This window comes from Peromyscus maniculatus, chromosome 22 (assembly GCF_049852395.1).
Source record: "Peromyscus maniculatus bairdii isolate BWxNUB_F1_BW_parent chromosome 22, HU_Pman_BW_mat_3.1, whole genome shotgun sequence".
Taxonomy (NCBI): Eukaryota; Metazoa; Chordata; class Mammalia; order Rodentia; family Cricetidae; genus Peromyscus; species Peromyscus maniculatus.
The window spans coordinates 16,212,946-16,240,526 of record NC_134873.1 but is presented as its reverse complement, the minus strand read 5'-3'; the positions used below and the strand labels follow the sequence as shown (position 1 = coordinate 16,240,526).

Here is a 27,581-nt window from a genome sequence, read left to right as displayed (position 1 = left end):
GAAGACCTTTGAAACTTTACCTCGCCACTCCTTCCTTAGTGACGAGTTTGTCTAGCTGGACCCTAGAAGATTCATAGATGGATTCTCCCCTGAGCTTTGGCTATTAGAGCTCAGAGCAAGGTCAGCCACAGGGAAGGGCATCAGCTGGGACCTGAGTGTGCACTGCTTTACCTGGCACTGCCTATTGTGATGTCATGAAATCTCAGTCTAGAGACAGAAACTCTGTAGTGGAGGGGGCATAGGCTTGAGAAATGTCTCTAATATGGGGGCTCGTTTTCCCACTGCCGACACATCTCAGCCTTATGCTACTTGGTTTCTTGGTTTGTGGAATATGGGTGTTGTTTTCTAGGTATCAGAGCCAGACAAAGGTGGCAGCCAAGACAGAGGTATGTGATAGCCACTCTCTCTGGATACTCACTCTCTCCATCCTGAAACCCTATAGGTTTGTCTAAATGCCCATCCTCTGGGCCGTAGGAAGAACTGGATGTGGGGGAGAGGGGGGTTGAGACAGCATTGATAGATGGCTTCCTCTTTTATTTTTCCTTCCTTGTTTTGGTTTTCTGAGACAAGGTTCCTCTGTGTATCCCTGGCTCTCCTGACTCACTCTGTATACTAAGCTGGCTTTGAACTCACAGAGATCTGTCTGCCTCTGCCTCCCAAGTGCTGGGATTGAGGGCATGAGCCACCACTGCCCACCTTGCCTTTCTCTTAATTCATTTCAAGAAGCCTTAGGATGGGCATGTTGCAGGAGTTTCTCTGAGTTCGAGGTCAGCCTGGTCTACACAGTGTGCTCCAGGACAGCCAGGAGTACACAGGGAGAGTCTGTCTCAAAAAAAAAAACAAGAAGAGGAGGAAGAGGGAAGAAGAAAGAAGAAAGAAGGAGGAGGAGGAAGAGAAGGAGAAGGAGAAGAAGGAAGAGGAGGAGGAGAAGAAGAAAAGAAGGACGTAGTAGTAACGGTAGCTTTGGGATCTATTATCAAATAGACACTGAGGCAGAAGGTACTAGATACTGAGAAAGTGATGTGTAGGAGCTCGAGCTGAAGTGAGACATTCAGATGACATAACTTTGGGGAAAAGAATGTGGTAAGGGTGCTGTGGATATTGTCCATCACGGGATGGGAGGCAGACAGGAGAGTGAGTTTGTTTTATAAAGAAAGATTTATAATTATATGACGAGACAAAGAAAATCAAGTGGTACTTTGCTGTGGGATTTTTATTTCCAGGAGGAGGAGAATTGTTTGAGTTCATGGTACACGTGTTTAACGTTAGTAGGTCATGCCTCTTCTGAGTTTTCGATCATGTGAGCAGACCATGAGTGACTGGCTCCCCCACATCCTGCCATCTTGCCCAGACTTGGCACATCCACCTCTTATTTTAGTGATTCCAGTGAGTGTGTGGTATTGCATTGTGATTTCGTGTGCAACCCCCATAACTAAACTCTGAGCAACGTCTCAGGTTTATTAGCCATTTGGAAATTCTCTCTTGTAAACTGCCTATTCAAGTCATTTGTGCAGTGTGTGTGTGTGTGTGTGTGTGTGTGTGTGTGTGTGTGTGTGTGTGTGTGTTAGGTGTGTGTATGTAAGGATCAAATTCAGGTCATTGCTCATGCTAGGCAAAGCACTCTACCACTGAGCTTTATCTCGGGTCCATTTTTTTCCTTGTTTCTTGTTTTTTGAGATGGGGTTTCTCTGTGTAGTTTTGTGCTTTTCCTGGAACTCACTCTGTAGCCCAGGCTGGCCTTGAACTCACAGAGACCCACCTGCCTCTGTCTCCCAAGTCCTGGGATTAAAGGCATGCGCCACCACGACCCGACTTTCCTTGATTTTTATTAAGGATAATTTCAGGCAAATCAAAGGCACAAAGAATTGGTAAACGAGCCGAGTCTGAACAAGGCACTACATTCAATCCTTAGTATAAGAGAAAAAATTAAAGGTGGTCTGATGAATCTTCATAGACCAGTCACTCAATCATTTTGAAGCAAATCAGAAATAATTTCATGGTAAATGTTTTAGTATGTATATTTTGAGCTAATGCCCCTCTCAACAAAGAAAAAAAAGAAGAAAAGAAAAACAGGTTAATCACAGTATCATTATTACACCTAAAAATGTAACAATAAAATTGGAATAATTCCTTAATACCTCACATACCCACCAGCATTTAAATTCCAATAGTCACGCAGTTATTTAATGGCATAAATTATTATTTAGCCCAACTCAATATTGAATGTTGAGATTGAACAATATGTTTCTGTATTCTAATCTACAGAGTCTCTCTTTTCTTTTATTAGTTTCATCCATGTATTGGATAAAAGGGTCATTTCTCTAGATTTCACAATCAACATTTTGTTGATCAAATACCCATGCTGTGCAGCCATACACATATAGGCAACAGTAATTGGACTTAGTGGGTTATAAAAGAGAAAAGCATGAGGTTGGGAGGTGGATATGTTGTGGGGTATGTATGGGGGAAGTTGGAGTGGGGAGGGGTGGGTATGATTATATTTGATTGTACACATGTCTAAAATATTCTGAAATTAGGAAAAATTATAATGCCCCCTCCATGTTGTCAGTTCACACACTGCTGCCTCTGGTACTTCATGTGAGTGAGTTGAGATTTATCCAGAACTCCTGTAGAAATGCATTTGCCAGGGGAGCAGGGTTGGAAAGTGCGACCTTCAAGCGGGTTTAATGCCATTCTTTCTAGACTGAGTAAGGTCTCACAGGCATGGCTCCTCACTCTCTGAGGACTGGGTTCGCTGCCACAGGAGTCAGGACCCCTTTTGTCTTCCACACACATCCACTTGCTCCTCTGCCTCTGTCTGCTGTGAGTTGAAGCTACACAAAGACCTCAGGTGAAGCTAAGGACATGTTAGCACTAGGATCTTAGACATCCTCACGTGAAGGGAAGGACATGCTAGCACTAGGCTCTTAGACATCCAGAACCATGAAGCCAACTAAACCTCTCTCCTTCATAAATGAGCTGATCACAAGTATTCTATTTCAGCAGCTCAACATGAATTAGAACCATGAGAAAGTTGGTTCTAAGATTTATCAGAATTTGTTTTCTGGTAGGAAGAGTTGACGTAGTTCATAGGTAATGATAATCATCATGAGGCACATAATGTGTGATTTGGCATGGCATTTTACTTTTATCTATCATTATCATCATCTCTATCTATCATCTATCTATCTATCTATCTATCTATCTATCTATCTATCTATCTATCTATCTATCTATCATCTATATCTATCTATTTATTTTATTGCTAAGGATCAAATCCAGAGTCTTGTGCTCTCTGCAAGCAGTCCACCACTGAACTACATCCACAGACCTGGTATAATATTATAATTTCTTTTTTATGTTTTTGTTTTTCGAAATAGGGTTTTCCTGTGTAGCCCTGGCTGCCCTGGAATTCACTTTGCAGACAAGGCTGGCCTTGAACTCACAGAGAACCACTTGCCTATGCCTCCCAAATGCTGGGATTAAAGATGTGCACTACCACCACTCCTTGTAAATACCATTTTATACAAATGATGCCGAAACCCAAGAATACAACAGATCTTTCCATATTGAGCTGCTTAGAGAACCCTAAGTGTATCACTTTGACTTTATTCTCCTGTAGGAATATTCTCTAAATTATACCATGTGTAAATAACAAGTTTTATTGCCTCTTTTCCAACCTTATATCTTGGTTCTCCTTGCCTTCATTTATGATTATGACTTCAGGTACAATATTCAGTAGCAATGTGTTGTGGGCATCTGCCTCTTTATTAAGTCAAGGACATTTTTCAGTAATTCACCAGTTATGTATAATGTTTTCTGTGGTTTTTCATATATTCTTTCCCAAGTTAAAAAAGTTTTAGCAAGGATTGGTGTTAATTTAAAAAAATCTAAAATTTTAAATTAAATCTCTTTATACTGGGTGCTAAATATTAAGTATATTTCCTGCCTCTATTTAGATGGTCATATATTTTTTCTTGTTCATTCAATGTACTGAGTTGCATGAGAATGTAAGATAATAAACCAGGTGTGAATTCCTAGGATACGTATAACTCATTTGTAATGTTGGTCCCAATACTTTAATTAGATTCATTAGATTCAGTTTGCTGATATTTTGTTTGGGATTTATACATCTATGCATAAATATATTGATTGGTCAGGTCTGAATTAGATTTTAGAATGGTGATTGTTCCATCTTCCTCAATGAAAAATAGAAGCAAATCTGAATATCCATCTCATTAATGTAAGAGATGCCCTCAATACTCATGGAATTGCAAGGGTTTTTGGAGTTCTGTACCAGAATCTGGAACAAAGACCAGATTGTTCTTTATCTCACACACACACACACACACACACACACACACACACACACACACACACACACACAGAAACAAACACACTCTCCAAAGGAGGATATACTAAGGTTAAGAAATAGGCTCTCATAGCTCCTCTGAAATTCATAGACAAACTTGAGTAAGAGTTAATGTCATTGTCCCAAGCCCAAACACAGCATCTCCAAAGAATCTATAGATTGTGTTGGTAATGCCATTTTACCATCAAACCTTCTGATCATGAACAAAGGATGTGTTATTTACTATTTACTCTCTACAACAGTGTTTTGTAGTTTTTCCATCTCATGACATAGCCACCTCCCAAACACCCCATCTACTAATACATTACCTTGGGGGTTAGGATTTCAACATATCAAGTTGGGGGATAACATTGGACCCAATGTATGTCGGGGAATTTCCCAGGCATTTCTACTTTACTGAGTGTCTTAAAAAGCAAACAAACCACATGAGTACATGTTTGGTTTTTCTGCACCACCTCTATGACCATGGCAACCCCCACTTTGTGTTATTAGTACGGAATAGTGTGTTGACCACTGTGCTATGTTGAAACGGTCCTGCATTATTTAAACATCATTTCACTGTGTGTATCTACTGTATCTGGTACTGTTACACTGCACACAGTCCCCTCCCTCCCCACTCTCCTTCACTGTCTCCCCACAGTGTCCTTAACTCTTCCAGTCATTTCTATTTTCATGGCATGTTTACATCTGTGAGGTTATGTACTCTATGAAATTAGGACCCACAAAGGAGAACAATCATTTGATGTTGGTCTTTCTGAGGCTGGCTTAGCTGCTTTATAGGAGTTCCAGTTGCATCCCTTTTCCTGAGAAAACTATGTAACCTTGTTCTTGGTGACAGAAAAAGTCCATTGTGTAGACACACACATTTAACATCCACTCCTCCATTGTTGGACACATAGCTTGGTTCCATAACTCAGTTATTATTTATAGTGCTGAAGGAAATGCTGATGGGCATGTGTCTCTGTCACATTAACCTCTATACATTCTTTGGATAAATTCCAAACACTCAGATTCATCATCATTCTGTAAGTTCAGGCCAGCCCAGTAGGTGTACTGCATTTATGTTTATTGACAAATTTTTCCACTCTATCTTACATTTTTGAGTAGTTCCACTAAGTACAAGTCTAGATAGGCATTTGTTTTCTTATAGCACATTCAAGAATTTATGCTGTTGTTTTCTCGTGCCCTGTATTTCTAAGAACACAGCAGCTCTTTCCCTACTGCTCATGCAGATATGGTAACTCTTTTATTCGGGGCCAAGTATCAAGAATCTTCCTCTTCTGTTTTCAGCATTTTTTTTTTTTTTTTTGGATTTTCGAGACAGGGTTTCTCTGTGCAGTTTTGTGCCGTTCCTGGAACTCGCTTTGGAGACCAGGCTGGCCTCGAACTCACAGAGATCCGCCCGGCTCTGCCTCCCGAGTGCTGGGACTAAAGGCGTGCGCCACCAACGCCCGGCTTGTTTTCAGCATTTTTGAATCTACTTAATTCAGCTGTTCTTCGGCTTCTGCTGTCCTAAAACTTACATATCAGTGCTTCTCAGTTTTCACGAGTTTCTAGTTATTAAGTCAAAGAACAGACTGCTTCGAAGCAGTTTTTAGGGATGAGGAGATCCGTCAGTCAGTAAAGTACTTGCTTTGCAAGCGTGAGGTCCTGACTTCCATCCCTAGAATTGTGTAAGAGATCTGTGCTCAGTGGCACACACTTGTAACACCAGCACTGGGGTGGGGGTAGAGACAGGCGTATTCTTGGGGATCCCTGTCCAGATAGTTCAGATCTTGACAAGCTCCAGGCCAATGAGAGACCGTGTCTCAAAAGTCAAGGTGGGTGGCACCTGAGGAATGATGCCTGAGGCTAACCTCTGACCTCCACGTGCACATGCCACATAAGCAGGCACACCTCTGCACACTTGTGTACCTACGTGTACATGCACAAACCAAAAACTCACATTATTTTCCACACTTGAATTCTCTTATAAAAATAGAGATTTTTTGTATTTTATGTATATGAGGATTTTGCCTGCAAGTAAGTGTACATGCGCACCACATGTTGCCTGGTACTTCCAGGGGTCATAAGAGATCAGATCCTCTGACACTGGAGTTAAAGTTATAAGCCACCATGCGGGTGCTGGGAACCGAACCTGGGTCCTCTGTAAGTGTAGCCAGTGCTCTTAGCGGTTGAATCGTCTCTCCAGCCCCTCAACATTTGAATTCTCAACCCACTTAGAGCCCATCTCTGAATCCTGTATTGAGAAATGATCCACTTTTATTTTTCTCACTGTTTTCCACTGTCTTAGTTTCTATTCTGTCGCTGTGACAGAATGCCCTAACAAAAGAGCCTTAAAGGGGGGGGGGCTCACTTCAGCTCACCATCACCCAAGGTTATGGTCCATTGGTCCATCGTGGTAGAGGAGGTCACAGCTGCAGGGGCTTAGGCTAGCGAGTCAACGTTGCATCTGCAGTAAAGAAGCAGAGAGGAGTGATGAGTCCAAACTGTAGCTCACTTCTCTTTCCCCACTGACACAGTCTAGGATCCCAGTAAGAGAATGGCGCCACCACAGTGGTGCCCCAGGTATGGTTATCAAGACGGTTCCCCATGGGCATGCTCGGAGGCACAGGTCCACAAGATTCTAGATTTTGGCAAGTTGACATCACTTATCACAGCTATGGAATCATTTCTTGTCACTATGTGGAGCTCTCTTCAATTAAGCTGACATATGTAAGTGAATTTATTTCAGAGCTGGGCTTTGGGTTTTTTGTTTGTTTTGAGACAGGTTTCTCTATATAGCCCTGGCTGTCTTGGAACTCACTATTGACACAGAGAAATCCTTCTGCCTCTGACTCCTGATTATTTCAGAACTTTTTTGTTTTTAAATCCCACCTGCCTGCTCCTGTTCTTATGAACTTGTTTTATGGTATGTCTTAATTTTTGGTCCAGTAAATTGCTCCCTTACACTTCTTTTTGTGGTTACTTTTGGTGACTAGCAGACCTTTCTTATTATTTATTTGTTTATTTATCTATATTCATGGTATTCATTAATTACACTCACGATATTAATTACATTTGTGGTATTCATTGATTACATTCGCAGTATTGATTCAATAACTGTATTTATGATATTCATTAATTATATTAATTGTATTGATTTATTATATTCATGATATTATGTCCTGATACTAATGTCCATTGTGGGACTTTTCCATCACACAAAACAGAGGTTCTGTACTTAGGAAATCATTGCTCTATATTCCTTTCTTCTCCATCTTGAGATATCGTCTAATCTTTCTGTTTCTATGAATTTGTATATTCTATATATTTCATGTAATACAATTCTATAGTATTTGTCCCTTTTTTTTAATGTAAAGCCATTTTATGTACAACTGCAGGAGAAATAATACACTTGAGCATAAAAATAGGTTATAATTCAAGTCCAGGGTTATTTTAAACAAGTCAGTTCTTTTCATCTGCCATACTGGCCACAGGGATTGAACATAGGTTGCCAACGCTTGGCAACAGATGCCTTCAGCCACTGAGCTATTTTGCTGGCTCCCACATGGCATCCTACCTGTTTACTTGGCTGTTTTCCTTACTAATGCAAGTCTCTAGAGCACAGGACTCATATTTACCTCTAGAGTCTCAGGTCTACACACAATAATCTAGGACTTAGGTTTGTTTAAACACTTACTAATTTGCATGTGGGTGCATGCATGGACAGATGGCATGCACGTGGAGGTGAGCATAACTTGTGCAAATGCTTTTCTCCTTTTACTATGAGGGCTCCAGAGATGGGACTCAAGTCATCAGAATTGGTGTCAAACACCTGTGCCCACAGAGCCATCTTGCTGGTCCCTTAGGATATTTAATCCATTGTTCACAAAGAAATAAATGAGATGGTAACTAATGATATGGTTGCAGATGACAACTGATAAAATATATCACTATCCCCTATGTAAGATTAGATGTGTTGTCAATAAAATCCCCAAACCAGAACGTAAACCTGACTGGGTTTCTCTTTGTGTGTTTCTCTAGGCTCCTAAGCAACAAAACACATCTCTAAAACAGATCCGGAAACTCACAGGTCAGAAGGGTTCTATCCTTATGGGTCAGCTCAAGGCTGATGACTGATCAACTGTGGACCTGCTTTAGGACTCTTTCCACTTGAAGGGGAAGAAAGTTGAAAAAGAGGGTGTGCCTGGAGAGTACGCCCATCTCTCTGACATCTTTCCTTCCAAAGTCAGTCAAACAGCTCCATCCTCCATTGTTTCCTTTCCTCGGGCTTCTCTGTCCCTACATCTTCATGTAGAGCCCAAAATATGGGAGAGGAGAATGGACAAAGATGAACCAGAGTTTGGTGCAGGAGGTCCATTACCTTTACTCCTCTACCACGGATGTGGATGTGGGATGGCCATCTTTGAAGGGGAAGATGTATCAGGATCTCTGTGTCCCCCAGTGCTGTGTTCCCATTCCGGGCTTCTCATGGGTCACTTCTAGGACATGGCGAAGACAGGATAGTATGCTTTAGAAGCAAAACAAACCTCGATAGGTATGCTGTGTACACTCCTCAGCTTCACGATGGATGTGACTTCATCTTTGCTCCCCTAATTGTTAAATGAAGGGGGTTCTGTTAGATGATGTCAGCAGTCACTATGCTAACAGTTTCTTTGCTCCTGTTACAGTTTCACAGTTGGAAGAAACAGAGATGAACGTCAGTGCAGCTGATCTGACACGGTAAGCAGAGCCTGTCTACAGACTGTCCTGTGACAGATACCCGTGCTGACTAGTTTCCTGTCAACTTGATACAAGCTGCCATCATTTTGGAAGAGGGAACCTTAATTGCCCCCCCCCCCCCCCAGATTGCCTTGTGGGCAAGTACATTTTCCCCTGGCTGTCCTGGACCTCACTCTGTAGACCAGGCTGGCCTTGAACTCAGAGATCCACCTGTCTCTGCCTCCCGAGTGCTGGGATTAAAGACATGAGCCACCATACCCGGCTGGATTTTCTTAATTGATGATTGATGTGGGTAGGTCCAGCTCACTGTGGGTAACCACGCATGAGCTAGTGGTCTCAGGGGGTAAAAGAAGGCAGGGTGAACAAACCATGAAAGCAAGCCAGTAAGCAGCTCCATGGCCTCTGCATCAGCTCCTGCCTCTTGAATCCATCTTGCCCTGAGTTCCTACCCTGACTTCCCTCAGCAATGGAGAATGACCTGGGTGTTGTAAGCTGAAACAAACCCTGTCCCCCAAACATTATATTCATTGGGGCTCACCACAGGAATAAAATTCCTACCCATGACACCATCTTCATTGTGAATGCTCTACGTAAAACACCTGGCACTCTGACTTGATTTACTCTGAGACCAACTGCCTCCCTCCTAAATTATCCTTCTATTCCTCCTGTAATGTCACTTCAATCCCACTGACATCCTCTGCTGTGTCCAGTATTTCAGGACTTCCTACCAACTGGACCCAGGAATATGTATTCTGGTCAATAGACAGGAGTCTGCGACAGATCTTCCAACATCTGGATAATGCAAGGTCAGGAAACAGAGTTACTAGGCAGGGCACAGAGAGGGGGGGAGAGAGAAGAAAGAGTAAAGGAAGGAGGTAAAGGAAAAAGTTAGTTTGAGGAGCAGTGGAGAACTATTTTGTGAGCTTTATTTATTTTATGTTTTATCTGTAAGTATATGCACCACGTGCATGCATGGTGCCCACAGAGAGCAGAAGAGGGTATAAGATCCCCCAGTACTGGAGTTACAGATGTTTGTGGCCTACCATGTGGGTGTTTTGATTCAAACTTGGGTCCCCTGGAAGAGCAGTCACTCAGTCACTGCTCTTAACTGCTGAGCTATTTCTCTAGGCCTCACTGTGTAAATATATATACATGTATGTATGTATATGTATATGTATATGTATATATATAAAAAATTCAGTTGTATTTTTGTGCATGAGGGCCACATCATGTATGTGGCAGTCAGAGGACAAGCCACAGGAGTCAGTTCTCTCCTTCCAACATGTGAGTCTTAGGGCTCAAACTCAGGCCAAGCCAAGCACAGATGTGTGTGTGTGTGTGTGTGTGTGTGTGTGTGTGTGTGTGTGTGTGTTGTGTAAAACTTGGGTGTCATTTCTCGGGAGCCATCCACCTTGTGTTGTGAGGTAGAGTCACTCCCTGGGACTCACTGATTATTCTTGGCTGTCCAGTGAGGCCCAGGGCATCTACTTGTCTCTGCTTGCCCGGCACTGGGGCACTGTGTTCTTTTCTTTTCCTGTGGGCTCTATGGAGGGAACTCAGCTTCTCTATTGGTATAGCATGTACGCTACTGACGGACTCGTCTCCTCTGCTCTTGGTGGAGGAATTCTTTACATAAATGATTGACGTTTGTGAATGCAACCCCTCTTTTCCCTCATTCTCCCTTAGACCAGAAATATTTTGGATTTGAAATAGCCGCTCCCTTCCTTCTCTCTAATTTCCCTCCTGATTCCAAAGAAAATGAAAACATTTCTCTTTGTTTCTCAGATCAACGCTTATGGAGCTGAATGTTTCAGAATCCCGAGATGTGACTTCTTCCTCCGTCTCTGATGTTGTGGTTCAGGAGGCTGTCCCACCCAGCTGTTACTGTAAAAAGGGAAAGCCTTCTACTGACTACAGCATGTCCTCTGCATCATCCAACAACAGCTCGAGCCTGTCTTATCTTCCAAGGTTTCATGAAGGAACAGCTTGGCAATTGCAGAGCGATAGTGGACCTGTTTCCTCCCAGAAGGAACCAACTATGCCCAGGAGCCCTGGCACAGCCCTGCCTACTTCTCGGCTGACAGATCCTGAGAAATCAGCTCTTTCTCCGAATTTGACACTTCTTCCTCCCTTACAAGCTCAAAATTCCTTCATTAGCTCTATTTTAGAATCCTTAGATCCTTGTGAGCAAGAGAAAACAAAAGATAAGGGAGAGACTCATTTTCAATCAAATCATCGGTCAGATTCTGATTTGGATGAGAGTCCAGGACCCCTGGTATGGGCTCCACTCCAGCTCTCTCCTTTGATCAGAGGAGAACTGGAAGGACATATGTCTCAGAAGGGTTCTACTTTGCAGCAAGAAGTGGTGCCTCTGCCCGTGAAGAAATCCTGGAACATACTCAATCATTTGATGGATGTACAAGGAGTCCCTGAAGAAGAGCTCCCGGAAACTCAGTTACCTACACTCATTCCTCAGAGTGCTGAGCAAAATACCAACACATCTCCAGATCCTCCATCATTTCATCTCCACATGAACATTGGGGTGAATTCTGAAGTCCATAGGACGGAAGCAATCATTTCACAGCCATTTCCCTCAAACAGGCAGTCACAACCCCAGGATGACCGCCAAGAACTTAGATATAATCCTTTAGTTATATCACCAGGCACTCCATCTCCCAGAAATTTAGAGGTTAACATAATTCAGGAAGAACAAGCTTTAGTGAAAAAGGATTCAAAGCATGTGTTAGAGCTGAATATAGAGCAGAGGGTGATAGGTCTGCCAGAAAAAAGGGTACAGACACAAAAGGCACAACTAACTAATGTGGAGCTGACACCCAAGATACCACCTTCAGCCACTGATGTCATAAAGGTCACACCACTGGCCTTGCTTCAGGTTATGGACTTAATGGGAATAAACCCAGAACCACAGTCGGAGGTGATAGACTCTGTGGGGTTTTCCCCACAGCCACCAAATCAAGCAGAAACAGTGAGTATAACTCCTCAGCCATTGAATGAAGTAATTGAACCGATAGAAGTAACCCATCATCAGGATCAAACCACGGGATTAAAGAGCATGGCCTCAAGACTGAGTCAAGTCACAGATGACATGAAGGTAACTCCTGTGGCATTGTTTCACGTCACAGATTCCATGGGGATGATTGACAAATTAAGTCCACATGGCATAGAACCATTAGGAATAGCCCCAAAGCCACAATACCAAGTCATGGAATCAGTGAAGACAGATACACTGCATAACTATCAAGCCAAAAGACCAGGAAGTATGAGTCGAGGGCCACAGCAGACGGTTGTGGAAGCTGTGGAAATGATTCCACAGCCTCAGCATAAAGACATGGGAACACTGACCATGACCTTGGGGTCACAGAATCAAGCCACAAAACACATCAGGATTACTCCCAGTCCAGTACATGAAAATGCAATGGAAATTAGCTCAAGTGCACTGCCTGAAGCCACTGAAGATACAAAAGTATCTCCAGTGGCAAAACAAGCCATGGATTTCATGCAGATGATTCCACTAGGACAGCCACACATTACTAAATCTAGGGCTTTGATCCAAGGCTCACAGCCTCCAGCTGAAAATTTGACCCCAGTGTCAGCTCAACCAGATGTTCCAACTACTACTGTCCCAGTAGGAACTGTAGAATCTAGAAGCATACCTCCACAGCCACCATCTAAAGTCCTGGAACCATCAGGAATGACTGATGACCTACTACCGTCAGGTCAGTCCCTGCATGCTCTAAAGGTGACCCCACTAGTCCAGGCATCTCCCACAGAAATGATCACACCACTACAAATTGTAGAGCCTCAAATCGAAGAGGCTCTGGAATTGCCTTCTGGGTTACAGGGTCAAGTTCGAGACTCCGTGGGGACTATGCCACAATCTCGAGGCACAGAGTGTGTGTCACTGACTCCAGGACTGTCTCATCAGGTCAAAGACCCTTCGGAGTTCACCCCATGGCACCAAGACTTAAGCTGTTCAGAGGTGAGCCCAAGGCAAAGTCACAACATGACAGAAACTATGGGGTTGAACTGGCCACAAGTGAAGGATCCTATGGAGATACCACAGTCACACCATCAAATAATGGAATCCACGAGAACAATCCCAGCACCACCAGATCAAAGTGCAGTACCTATAGGAAGAGGCCAAAAGCATCAAGTTCCAGAAGCTGAAGTAGGGCCAGTCATACCACTGCTTCAGGAAATGGAATATTTGGGGGGGAGCACAATCCCACAGTCTAAGGTTAGGGATTCAGTGGACTTACCCCCAGAACTACAGAGTGTAAAATCTGAGCACCTAACCCCAGATCCAATATTGCAAAGTATGAAATCTATGGACATAACCACAGAATTAGTCCCAGAAATGGAAAAATATGGACCACCAACCTCAACAGTGGTATGTATAGATTTGGCCCAAGAACTGCATCAGCAGAATATGCAATATGAGGAATTAACCCCTATACCACAACTGCAAAGTGAGACATCTGTGCCATCGGCCCCTGAGTCTCAGTTTCAAGATGTGAAATCTGGCCAGCTGACAGTTGAACCACAACTCCAAAATAAAAAGTCTGCTGAGCTGACTCCATGTCCACAGTTGCACAGTAATGTATCAGTGCATTTGATTTCCGATTCTCAGTCTCAAGGTATGGAAGAAGCTCTTTTAGCCCTATCACAGGAGATACAAGGAGATATAAAAATGGTGGAGTTGACTCCAAGACCATCACTTGAAGATATAAAATCTGTGAACTTGGCCCCAGAACCATGTTCACAAATCACTGGCTCTGATAAGATAGCCCCTGTACCATTGCTTGAGGATACAAAGACTCCATTTGTAGAAGGTAGGAGTCTACTTCCTGAGGCACAGGTGGAGAGTATGGAAGTTGGTGAACTGATCCCAAGCACACAATTTTATGCAACAAAATCTTTAGAAGAGACCCCCAAACCAAGTTATCATTTCCTAGAACCTGAAGGACCGACCCTACAGCATCCAGCCTCAGAAGCAAGGGTGACCTCTGACCCTTGCCGGCAGGTGGAAGAATCTGCTCCGTTGCCACAATCATCATTAGGGATGAGTCCAGCACCATTGAGCCAGACCTCAGAATCTGTGGAGATGAGCTCACCACCACTCCAAGAGACTCTTGAACCTGGGACCCAAGTTGTAAAAGAGATGGAAGAGACTTCAGAAACAGGAAGTGCAGTTAAAGATACTCTGGATTTTCTACTAGATTCAGAAGTGCAAACTATGACCTCAGGAGTGATGGCCCCAGAGACACAGCCCCCAGATGTGAAGTTTGTTCAGGTGACTCTAGACCCCTGTGCAGAAGTTACTAACCCATCGGAAAGAACTCTGAAACCAGAAGATGAAGACACAGAGACCTTCAGATTGACATTCTCTAAAGCTGATGATACCCAGGGAACCATCATAGACCTATATTCAGAAGTGAGATCTCTGGAGTTTAGTGTAGAACCAGGAGTGCAAGGTGAGAAATCAGAATCTTTTGCCCAAAATTTGAAGTCTGCAGAAGTAATCACCGAACCAACTGTACAAGTTGTAGAACCTGCAGTACTAACTACAGAACCCAAACCACATATTAAAGATGTGATCCCAAGGCCACAGCTCCAGGAAGTAAAGTCTAGGCAAATGGATAGAGAATCACAGTTGCAAAATGAGAACTCTGTAAATGTAATACAACCTTCATCTGCAGGAGAGGTAGATCCTGAAAAGACAAAACCAGAGCCACGACTACAAAGTTTATCACTGAAGGAACGGATTGAAGGGACACAGTCCCCAAATGTGAAATCTGTGGATTTAAATCTAGGCCCACAGCAGCTAAGTGTCAAATCGAAGTTGATTCCAGGGCCCAAATTGCAAAGTGTCCAGTTTCCAATGTTATATCAAGGACTACTTCTTCAAGGGGAAAACCCAGTAAATTTCATCTCAGGCCCCCCACATTATGGTGTGAAATCTGATGATGAAATACCATGTTCTCTGGGGCCAGAAACCAGATCATCAGATTTTATCCTGGGGCCAAAGCTTCCAGAACCACAGCCACAACCACAAACACAACCTGGGAAGCCGGTAGACATAAACATAAGACCATGCTTGCATCATGTGAGATTCTCTGATGCAATCCCAGAGGCCAAGCACCAAGGTTTCAAATGTGTACAGTTCATGCCAGGAGTTCAGCTTCAAGACAGGAAGCCTCAGACATTGATGCCAGAATCATTTTTGCCATTAAGCCAAGAGACACAGGTTGAAGATAAGAAGCTTGTGTTGCCTCAGGAACTATCAGAGTTTTGCAGCATGAAACGCCCAATCCCAGCCTCTGAACTGCAACATCCAAGAGTGATAGATAAGCCGGTCAATCCAGGACTGTGGCAACAAGATACCAAATTTTCTGAGTTGGCTTCTAGGAGGAAATATCAAAGAGTCAAATTTGGGGAGCAAACCCCAGGATCATTGTCTCATGGTATGAGTCCTATGGCTCCAGAGTTAGGGATACATGATCCCAAATCAGCAAAGGTGACTCCAGGCCTACAAGATACAAGGCAGGTGAGTTTTAACTCAGGGCCATGGCTGCAAGATGTCCAATTTTTGTATGCAATTCCAGGAACTCAACCTCAAGGTGTGAAGACTTCCGAGTTAAACTCAGGGCCACAATTAGAGTGTGTAAAAATGTTTGAGTTGACCCCACAGCCAGAAAGGCAAGGGATGAAGCCAGAGTTAATAGTACAAGAGCCACCCTTTAAAGATATAAAATATGTCACAAGGAATCTAGTACCAAACTTTGAAGGCAAAATGTCTTATCAACTAGCATCTGAACCACAGATACCAAATGCAGAATCAAAGAAATTGACTCCTGAGAAACACTTAGCAGGTGCAGATCATTCTGGGTTGATCAGAAGAGCACAGGCACAAGGTGTAGAATCTTCTACATTGATCCACAGACAGCATTTGGGACATATAAAACCAGTAGAGAAGATCACAGCCTCAAAGCAAGAAGAGTTAACTCCAGGGCCACATTTGGAAGACATCAAATCTATGGAGTTGAGGTCAAAGTCAGAGCTGGGGAAAATCATATCTAAGCTGTCAACCCCGGGGATACAAGCAGGAGATAAGGAACATGAGGAGCTGCCTCCGTGCTCTACCTTGAAAGGTTTAAAATCCGAGTTACCACCTTCAGGACCACAGTTAGAAGACAGGAAATCTGCAGTTTTAACTCTAGGACAATGTCTAGAGAGGATAAAATCTACAGTGATATCCCCAAGCAGTTCCCAGTCAGATGGTATGAAATCTGTGAAGTTGATCCCAGGTTCAAGAATTCAGGATTTGATAACTGTGGGGTTGGCCCGTGATGCACGTGTGCAAGATATAAATGCCATGGGCTTAGAACGTGAACCAAAGAAGCAAGGGGAGAGTCCCGGGACTTTTGCACCAGGGATGCTGTTTCAAGATAAGCCTATGGAGGTATTGCAAGAGCCTCATCAACACAATGTAAAACCCATGGAACTGACTTCACGGCCACAAACACAAGATAGCAAACGTGTGATTGTCTCATGTCTGAAGCAGCAAAGTCTAAAACCTGTGAAGAAAGCCAAAACACAAGGTATCCAAGGAGTAAAATTCATGGATTTAGTCTCCACACAACAGTATCAAGGGAGGGCACCCATGGATTTAACTCTTGAGCCCGGACGAGATGACCACATAAGCTCAGCAGAGTGGAAAGGTGGGATGTTCGACCGGCTGAACAAACAGTTGGAGTCGGAAGATATATTGTCTCTGGGGTCAGATCAGGAACCCAAACCTGCAGGTAGAAAACCCATAGAGCTCAGCTCTAAACTACAATGTAAAGATGCACCCTCATATGAACTGGCTCCTGAACCAGTTGTTCATAATGTAAAAGCTCAAGAGGTCCAATATGGGCCACAGGCACTAAGTATGAAACCTTGTCCATTGACTCCAGAATCAGAGGTGTACCAAGTGAAAGCCTTGGAGCCAATGTTAGAGCCACCACTTCAGGATGGGAGAACTGTGGCACTAAATACAGAACCACAAAGTGCAAGTACAAAATCTGTTCAGTGGATACCAGCATCTGAGTTTCAAAGGGAGAAATGTATAGGGTCAAACTTTAGGTTACAGTCTCAAAGTGCCAGCCCTACAGAATTGAAGCCGTCTACACAAAGGAGAGGTGTGAGGTCATCTGATTTGACTGTCAGGTCAATAATTCAAGGAGAAAAATCCAGAGAGTCTCATCTTGAGTCACAGTTACAGCAAGTAAAAGCCTCTCCATTAGCACTAGGGCTGCAGAAAACCAAAACTTTTAACTTAACTTCCGAGCCTAGGCCTCAAGGGATCAAAACTGATCAACTAAACAAAGAGACACAGGTAGAAAGTATAAGATCCATCCAGTGGATACCAGGACCTGAATTCCACGGTGTGACATTTTTACAATTAAATAGTGGATCACCATCTCCAGGTGTCAAATCTACAGAACAGAAACCATCCATACAACTGGAAGGTGGGAAGACATCAGAGATGGCTCTAGGGCCAAAACCTCTAGGAAAAAAATCCGTGGATTTTAACCTTGGGCAACAAGTACAATGTGTGAAGACCCCTGAGTTGTCCCCAGGACCAGAGCTACAAGAAGGGGAAAACATCACATCAACCTCAGAGCTACAGTCTCAGTGTGGGAAAAGTGTGGCATTACATCAGGGACCACTGCTTGAAAATACAAAATCTGTTCTTTGGATACCACTGTCTGACTGTGAAGTTAATAAATCTACACTGAATCTTAGGTTACCACCTCAAGATGTCACAGCTAAAGAGTTAAAACCCTCAGTACAACTAGATGTGAAGACATCCAATGAGTTGACTATGAGGCCGAAGTCACAAGGTAAACAACCTTCAGGGTCAACCCAGGAACATCAGTCTCAGAGGTCCAAAACTACTGATTTTAAATCTGAGCAACAGTTTAGAATTATGAAAGCATGTAACCCAACCTTAAGATCAAAGACCAATAATATAAAATTGACATTCAAACCCAGGTTTTGCTTAGAAGACAGGAGCTCTCCTGGATTAAACCCTGGAATACAGCCACAAGAAGGGAATCCCTTAGGGTCATCCCCAGGAACACAGCCTAAAACTGTGACACCTTCAGTGTTTAAACAAGAGTCACAGTCCTCAGAAGTGAAATATGGAGCAATAAGCCAAAGGCCACAATCACAAAACAATGTAGAGTTGAAATGTGGAAAATCTTCTGAGTTGGCACTTCAGACAAAGCCTCAAGGTATGAAATCTGAGAACAGCTCTGGGCCCCAGTGTCGACATACAAACTGTTCTGACTTGACTCCTGAAAGAGAGTCCCCAGATATGAAATGTACTAAGTCAAGTCGCAGCTCACAGCTGAAAGGTAAACCATGCATTGAGTTAGCTACGGGTACCAAAACTCGACCTGTCAAACTAGGCTGTAAACCTGGGCCACAGTGGCAAGGTATAAAATCTAACTCATTTCTGAGGACAAAGCCTCAAGAAATGGAAATGGAAGACTGGGAATCAGGCCCGCAGTTACAAGATCTGAAATCTTCAAGGACAATCATGGGTATAAAGGTCCATGATGTCATGTCTGTGGACTTTGGTCCTGGACCACACTTACAAGGTATGACATCTGAAGTCATTACAGGGAAGAGGGCTCATGGTATGAAATCTGTAGAAATCAAACCAAGATCAAAGTTACAAGGTAAGAAACATGATTTCACCCCGAGGAAGATGTTCTTAGGTACAAAATCTGTAGAGCTGGACTCAGGTCCCCCTCTGAAAGATTTGAAATATCCTGAGCTGATCATGGGTATGAAACTTCAAGGTGTGAACTCTATGGGACAACATGTTACAAGTATAAAATCTTCTGAGGTGGTAACACAGATAAAACCCCAAGGAGTGACAGCGGTGGACCTCAATTCTGGACCAAGGACACAAAATAAAAAGCCGTCTGAGTTGGCTCAAGGGCAAAGGCTCCTATCTAAGGAATCTGTAGAGTTTAGTCATGGCCCAAAGTTACAAGGTGTGACAGTGGAGTCCAAGCCCCCAAATGGGGAATCTGGGAAGTTAAACTCAGGCCCTCAGTTACAAGATGAGAAATATTCTCAGTCAGTTCTGGGGACAAAGCTTCAATATGGAAGATCTATGGAGGTCAGTCCTGGCCTATGCTCACAGGGTATGAAGTCTTCCAAAGTGATTTCAGAGGACAAACTTCAAAAAGAGAAACCCATAGGCTTTGTGTATCAGCCACTGTGGCAAGATGTAAAATCTTTAAAATGGACATTCGGTAAGGCACTTGACAGGGAACCTTTGCAGTTGGAAACCGCTCATTTACAGGACAGGAAATTAACTATGTTAACACCAGAATTACATCTTCAAGGTATGAAACCTGAGTTGGTCAACTGTGGATCAAAGTTGAAAGGTGTGAAGTCTGAGCCCACATATGTCCAGACAGTAAAGGATACAGGGATCAATCCTGGTGCTGAATCACAGTTTGTGGGAATCTCTAAGCAGGCCTCAGACTCAAAGATTTATACAGTGGTGCCTTCTGAATTCAATGCCAGGAACCAGAAGCGAGATAGGAAGTCTCACAAATTAAGTCAAAAGCATCAACTTCAAAAAATAAAACAAATAGCGTTCAGGGATGAGCCACATTTGCAACATATCAAGTCATCAGAATTATGTACAAAGCTTCAAGACCTGAAATCTATGGAATTCAATTCAGAGCAACAGTTGCAAGATGTGATGTCCTCTGAATTGGGCATGGGAACAAGTCCTCAGTGTTTAGAGTTCAACCCTGGGCCACAGTTGCAAGATATAAAATCTTCTGAGGTGTGTACAGAAACCAAGCTGCCAGATGAGCCGTCTCCGGAATTCAAGCATAAGCCTACATTGCAAGATAGGGCATCCTGTGACCCGAGTACAGGGCCACAGATTCACTGTAAAAATGTTATGGCATCCAACACCAGAACACAAAATGTAGAATTGTCTGAGTTGCACCCTGGTCCAGACTTTCAAGGTATAAAATCTAAGGTGTTCTGCCTGGGGCAGCACTTGGAAGATGTGAATTCTGCATGCACTCCTAATGCAAATTCTCAATATATAAACTCCAGTGGGTGTAAATGTGAGCCATATTTACAAGATATAAATAACTCTGCATGCATTCCAGAGCCAGATCCTCAATGTATAAAGTCTGTGTGCAGTCCTGGGCCACATTTACATGGAACGAATTCTTCTGCATGCATTTTAGGACCAAAATTGCAATTTGTAGATACTACTGGATGCATCCATGAGCCAAACTGGCAAGATGTGAATTCTTCTATATGCACCCCAGGGCCAAGTCCTCAGTGTATGAGTTCTTCTGTATGCACCCCAAGACCAAGTCCTCAGTGTGTGAATTCTTCTGTATGCACCCCAGGGACAAGGCCTCGGTGTGTGAATTCTTCTCCATGTTCCCCAGGGCCAAGTCCTCGGTGTGTTAATTCTGCATGCACCCCAGGGCCAAGTCCTCAGTGTGTTAATTCTGCATGCACCACAGGGCCAAGTCCTCCTTGTGTGAATTCCACTGAGTGCCATCCTGAAGCACATTTGCAAGGTGTGAATCAATGGGCATCAATTCTAGGGCCACACATTCAGTGTGTAGGTTCTATTGGGTGCAATCCTAAATCACATTATCAAGGTGTGAATCCTTCCTCACGCACTCCAGGGCCAAACCCTCAGTGTGAACATTCCAATAGGTGTAGTCTTGAGCCACTTCTTCTTGGTATGAATCATGGTAGAACATTTCCAGCACCACAAATTATGTGTGTAAATCCTGTTTGGTGCAATACCAAAACACATTTGCAAGATGTGGATTCTTCTGCCTGTACTGGAAGACAAGAGTCACAGTCTGTAAATTCCACCGGATACAACCCTGGGCCACATTTACAAGCCCCGAAACCTCAAGATATGAATTTTTCTGAGTTGAACTCAGGGACAGGAATTCAAAGAGAGATGCCTATAATAGTTAACCAAGGACGACACATACAAGATTTGAAGCTTGAATCAACTCCAGGGTCATCTCACTTAATGGTAGGGGCAGAGTTTCCAGAGATCCCATTTTTGAAGAACCAACTTGGGTTGTGGCAGGACACTGCACAACCTGTGTTCACTTTGAGGCCTCCATCAAATGGTGTGAAATCTGTGGGAGTTTCACCAACCCCACTGCCTGAAGATAGAATGTCTCCAGAGATGAGCAAACAGCCCTTGCTTTGTTTGACAAATTCTGTAAAAGTGACACCTGGCTGCAGTCTGCAGGACTTGAGAAGTAAGGAATTTTCACCAGAACCTTGTTTCCAAAAAGTTAAATCTGTGAAGTTGAAGCCAGGCTCACCGACTCCAAGTGTAAACCCTTTAGAGTTCGCTCCATGCCACTGTTCTCAACGTACTAAGACTTCCTTTGCACAGAAGCCATGTGTTCATGAAAGAAAGCCTATGCAGCTGAGACTAGGCTCCCAACAGCAAAGCATGGATTGCCAACAGTTTCCTTTAAATGAGAAACCAGTGATATCAACACCAGAGTCCACTGGGAACTTCTTAGCCGGACCAGCACTGTCTAGTGTCAAATTTTCAAATTTAATTCTGGAATCACATCAACAATGCATGAAATCAATGGAATTGGCTTCAGAGCCAAAGTGGCAAAGTGTAGACCATGTGAAATTGTCATCGGTGTCTCTGCCACAAACTGGCACCTCTGTGGGGTTATCACCAAGACCGTTCCTTCAAAATGTGACACCTGGGAACCAAAATTCCCAAACACGTGATCAAATCATAGAATCCTCTCAAGTGATACATAGACCAGAGCACCAGATAGCGGACTGTGCTGAGAAGATGAGGCGCCAAGTCTCTAAATTGGTGGATTTTATTTCACTACCAGTTTCTCAAGATGCAGGGTCTTCAGAAATGACAAAAGGGTTGCGACATAAAAGCCCAGAAACAACAGAGAAAAATATGAGGTTGACCCCCAAACCAACAGATCAAGACATAGAATCATTAGGGATGCCTCAGCAGCTAGATCTTCAAGGACCAGAATCTGTTGATCTGACTCCCACACTAAGTGATCCAGATTGGAAGTCCTCAGAACTAACCCCACAGAAAGGCTACTGGAGCCCAGAAACTCTGCAGTTGCTGCCTTGTTTGTGGCCCCAATTTAAAGATTACAAGGAGTTACCAACAGAACAAGCCACAGGATCTCATAGAATGACCCTTGACCTCAAGAATCATGTTGCAGAAGTAAGGATGCTAACTTGTGAGGTAAGACCATGGAAAGAATATCTTAGTGTGCCTTCAAAGCCAGTAAATAGAGAGACTGGACATGTAGAAAAATCTCCAAGGCCGTGTCCTCAAGACTTAGGACCTGTGGTGGTAAGCTCTGGGAAAAGAGCCCAAAGGGAGCAATCTGTAGCATCACCACCAAGGCCATCGTATCACGTTCCAGATTCTGTTTCAGGGATAACACCAGGGCATGGACCTCAGATTCCTGAATCTGTAAGTTTAACCTCTAAGCCATGGCTGCAAATAGAAGAATTCTTAGAGTTGTCAACCCAGCAAACCAGTCAAGTTGTAGAAGATACAGACTGTGAGGAGCTCACTTTTGAGTCATGGCAACCAGGGGAGGTAGCAAGTAGGCTAACAAAGGCCCAGGGTGCAAGCATGGGAACTTTAAACATAACTCCAATTGAATCACTGGATCAAATGATAAACTTTATAACAATCAGTCCAAAGCAGCTAGGTCAAGTGACAGAATCCACAAAGACACGGCATCATGTTTCTCAGTCAGCTGCTCTCCCCAAGGTTTCTGAATCTGTGGAAGTTATCCCTGGACCGCCATTTCAAGTTATAGAGTCTGTGATGATACCGGAGCCAGCCTCTCAAGGGTCAAAACATGCTGATTTGACTCCCAAACTGCACGATGTGATAATGTCAGAATTTGCTTCAAGCCTTTGGTTACAAAATGTTCAATCCAAGAAATTAGTCTCAGCACCAACACATCAAATTTTAGAAACAATACAGTTGTCAGGCTTTCAAGTTATAAAGACTATATTGGTTCCCAAGCCACTGCTTCTGATTGTAAAATCTGAAGAGCTGGCTCCAGGACCAAATCCTCAGGCTATGGAACCAATAGGAGCTGCCACAAAATCTAGCATTAAAGTAATGGATGGTTTAAATTTACTCCCAAGACCACATCTTCAAGACATGATAAAACCTACGGAACAAACTCCAAGGGCAAATATTCAAGAGAATTTTGCAGAATTAATCTTACAGCAAACATCTCCACTTGAGGAACCTCCAGTATTAACTCATGAGCAAAGGCTTCAGGCTGAAAATTCTCTAGGGATCAGAACAGAATCTCCTAAAGTAATGGAAATTGAAGATTTGAATCAAAGACGGGTGTGTGAGGATAGAGACTCAGAAATGATAACATCAGAAAAGTTACAAGCACAGAATTACTTCTCTAGTTTCATACCCAGCCCTTCAATCCCACTTATTTCAAGTTGTGTCAAAACAACTGAGTTAGGACCCCTTCAGGGTTCTGGAATGCCGGAGGTATCAAGAGCCTTGGCTATGAAGAACTTGGCTGTTAGTATTTTGCCATCTCCAGAGTCCTATACAGACACTATTATGTTCCGTCCATCAGCCCTTCCCTTGGTTCTTCCCTCTGATATTGGGAACACTGTGGGATCCCTATATCCTGACATCTGGGAAGTGGATGTCCTATCCAAGGAAGCAACTGAAAAGAAGCAAATGGAAGAATTTGAGAATTCATTCCAGAGCTATTCTCCATATCCACTGAGATTACTACCCTCGGAGTTTCAGGCAGGATTAGGGGCTCGAAGAAATTCTATCTGTTCTTTCCTGGGTAGACAACAGAATGTCTGGGAAAGTCATGTCTGTAGGCAGCGACTCCCTAGGAAGTATCTCTCCAATATGCTGATGTTGGGAAATGTCCTGGGAACCACTATGGAAAGGAAACTTTGTTCTCAGCCGTTTTTAACAGAAGGAGCCACGATGGATATCTGTCATTTTATTGAGAATTTATTTGGGGTTCCAGCTGAACTGATGGCATTTTCCCAGAGCCCACTAGAGAGGGGTCTTAGGACGATTTCACAGACTTCAGTGGTCAAAAACTATATTCAGAGACATATTTTATGCCATGGTCATGAGAAAAGAATGCCCTTAAAGATGTGGACACGTGGATCCACATCTTCCATAATACAGCAATACTCCGGTACTCGATTGGGAATAAAGAAAACAAACTCAAAACTCAGTGATATATTCCAGGAAGTCACTCAGAACGTGTCTGTCTCGTGTACAAGGGCCCAGTTTCCTGCCTTAATGAAGCCGGAGTCTTCTCTCAAGATACTTTACAATAGGGAAGACGCTGTTTCCAGTGATCAGAGTAAAGACTCACAGAGTGAATCACAGACAAGGCCTTCTGACTCTCACCACTCCCTCAAAGCAAGTTGTCTTTCCCAGGCCAAGAGGGATATCTCAGAACAGCTCCATCTGCTAAAAGATCTACAGCTCAAAATAGCAGCAAAACTCTTAGAGAGTCAAGTGCCCCACAATGTCCCTCCTCCTTTCTCATCAGGTCTTGTCCTGAAATATCCCATCTGCTTGCAGTGTGGCCGATGTTCAGGAATTAATTGCTGTCATAAGTTACAGTCTGCTTTTGGTCCATATCTTCTCATCTACCCACAGATCCACCTCTTAAGCACCCCTGAAGGCCATGGTGAGATTCGCCTGCATCTTGGCTTTAGACTGAGAACTGGGAAAAGACCTCAAGTCTCAAAGCATCGTGGAAGAAAAAGAGCAGATGCATGGAAGAGCACTACATCACCATCACGAAGGAAAGCTAAAATCTATCCTCCAGCTTCCAAGAGTCCAACCACGCCAAGACATTTCCAGGCCCGATCTCCCCAGGCTCCAGCTTCTGTACAAGTGCTCATCAGAAAAAAGCAATGGGGAAGCCATGGTGTGGTCGGCAAGACAGACACCGAAGACTTTGAGCACCGTGAGTTCTGTCAGGTTCACTCTGTATCCGAGAGTGGCTTTGAAAGTAATCAGGAAGAAAAATGGTCGAAATCAAGCCTCAAAAAGACCTTTGGCTTAAAATATCCAATGAAGGAAACCATCAAGGGACGTAAAACACAAAAAACAAAGCTCAACAAAAATAGTGGAACCCCAGAAGAGAGTCCTTTTAGAATCATGTGTCCATCAAGAAGCAAGAGTGTTGAAACCGTTCAAACAAGCACTGCTTCTTCGAAGACACAAGCTAAGAAATCCTCTCAGCCCAAGTTCTACCATCTGCTTTTCCAGGGCCTAAGGCAGGCATTCCAAATAGCACATAGAATTGTGGCTTATACTGGACAGAAGCCTGCGGACAGGACAAGGCCAGACAATTTGTGGTCAACCCAATACTTGCACCCCAAACAAAAACCCAGTAAGTATTGTTTAGCAGGGGATGGCAAAGGAGCCAGCACACCAGTTGCCCACCAAAAGTCAGCAGGTGTGAACCCTAAGCAAGAGGACAGATTGCAGGGAACAGGTGACCAATGTAGACAAACTCAACAGCCAAAACAAGTGAGCTCTCTCCAACCCAGACCTTTGCAATTGGAGACCATGGCTTCTGAAAGAGATGCCACTTTCCAAGTTACCTCAGTCATCCAACCTTTGAGTATAGTTCAAAATGTCAACGGCAGAGCAAAGAACAACTATGGCGATGAAATCTCCTGTCTGGAGTCTAAGAACTGTTCTCAAGTAGGAGCCAAATGTCAGGCCCAAGAGAGAATAGAACCTGACTCCCATTTGAAGAGATCCCTGCAGAGCCACTTTAAAGAGACACACACACCCAAGGAAGAACAACATGGCTTCTTCAGGGAGAGGGACCTCTGTAATAAGCCTTTTGAAAGGACCAATCGCATCCTTTTGGAGAGAATTCAGGAAAGTCTCTCTGAGAGGAGATACCGCAGTCCTTCTCAGAGAAGGCACAGCAGTCCCTCTGACAGAATGCTTAGACATCTCTCCGAGAGGAGACATTGCAGTCCCTCCCAGAGACAGGATAGTAGTCCCTCTGTGAGAACCCTTCAAAGTATCTCTGACTGGAGCCTTTACAGTCTCTTTAAGGGGGTAGGTCGCAGTCCCTCAGGGAGGAGCCGACCCAATCCTGGGAGACGCCCTCGGAGTCCCTCTAGGAGGTCTCTTAGTCCTCGAGAGAGAAGAGGACGAGAGAGAAGGGGACACAGTCCCTCAAAAAGGTGCCATCTCAGTCCCCTCCAGAGGACACGGTGCAGTCCTTCAGAAAGGAGCCATGGTAGTCTCTCTGAGAGAACCCCTTTCAGTCCCTCTGGCAGGAAAAGGCATAATTCTTCTGGGAGAGTCCACCACCTTCCCTCAGAGTCCAGGCTATACAGATCTTCTTCCAGACTCCACCGCAGTCATCCTGAGAGAACTCACTACAGTCCCTTTGAGATCAGACACAGTTATTCTGAGAGGAGCCGGCAAGGTCACAATGAGGGACCCCATCACAGTACCAAGGAGAGGCTCAGGGGTAAGGAGAAGCCCAGACATAGCCTGTCTATAAAGACTTCAAGACTTATAAACTCCTAGGGACTTATGCCTCCTAGGGACCACACCAAAAAATAATCCAGAAGCTGGACAAGTGTGGAGACACGAAGTTAGTAGATAAGGAGAGACCTGCCCCTGTTAATTACAGCCTGCACATCTTCACCTAGCCGCCCTTTCTGCTCAGCCACTGCCTGCACCCTCAGCAATCAAAGAGCTTTCTGGAGGGGACTGAGAATGGGTCTGTAATTTAAGATCAATAAAGGGGCAATAATCGAACTCTTTGCATCCCTAAGATCACTTGTGGGGTGGGTGGGAGTAGGTGTGCAAACTGCGGGAACTCAAGGGTTGGGGTTCAGGAGGACCCCTTACTTAAACCTTCAGACTCCGCCCACTTGCTCCAACCCTCTGGCCCGATGGCCTCCCTAAACCTCCTGTCGCCATGGGGGCGGGGTCTCAAAAGCATCAGAAGAGGCGTCGTCACGTGACTTTCCCCGCTGCAGCCCCCCTCTGAATCTGCTAGGCGGAAGTAGATGTTCAGAACAGGGCTAGTCGCCGCCGAGACCACATCCGGGAGAGGCGAGGAGAGCGGAAGTGGCGTTGGTCTGGCCGGAGCCCTTGGGTGAAATTGTTAGGCGTGGAGGGGGAGTGATGTCTTCCAGACTCGGTGCAGTCACCGCCGTGAGTTTCTTGGTGTGACCATTATACTTTAGAGATAGAACTGTCGAGCCGCGAACACCAGGGCCCTTGCTTTTGTCCCGAACTCGGAGTTGGTTTTATCAGAGCCCATCGTAGGCCCCACCCTTTTATATCAGAGCCACTTGCCCCCCG

At 44.0% G+C, this 27,581-nt stretch overlaps 1 protein-coding gene across 1 annotated transcript; it reads left to right on the top strand.

Moving 5' to 3' along the window:
- The first annotated feature begins 201 nt into the window (after positions 1 to 201).
- Positions 202 to 27,029, top strand: LOC143270076 (uncharacterized). Its single transcript, XM_076558752.1, has 5 exons — positions 202 to 386; positions 8,399 to 8,447; positions 9,046 to 9,097; positions 9,808 to 9,903; positions 10,883 to 27,029. The coding sequence occupies exons 1-5, from the start codon at positions 252 to 254 to the stop codon at positions 26,793 to 26,795; spliced, it is 16,245 nt and encodes a 5,414-aa protein (XP_076414867.1). The 5' UTR covers positions 202 to 251; the 3' UTR covers positions 26,796 to 27,029.
- Positions 27,030 to 27,581: the final 552 nt, after the last annotated feature.

Bases quoted from the DNA above. Each gene is read 5' to 3' on its own strand.
- LOC143270076 (XM_076558752.1), top strand. From the start codon at position 252: ATGTCTCTAATATGGGGGCTCGTTTTCCCACTGCCGACACATCTCAGC. The intron at 387-8,398 runs GTATGTGATAGC...GTGTTTCTCTAG, and splicing joins AGGTGGCAGCCAAGACAGAG to GCTCCTAAGCAACAAAACAC. The intron at 9,904-10,882 runs GTCAGGAAACAG...TTTGTTTCTCAG, and splicing joins CAACATCTGGATAATGCAAG to ATCAACGCTTATGGAGCTGA.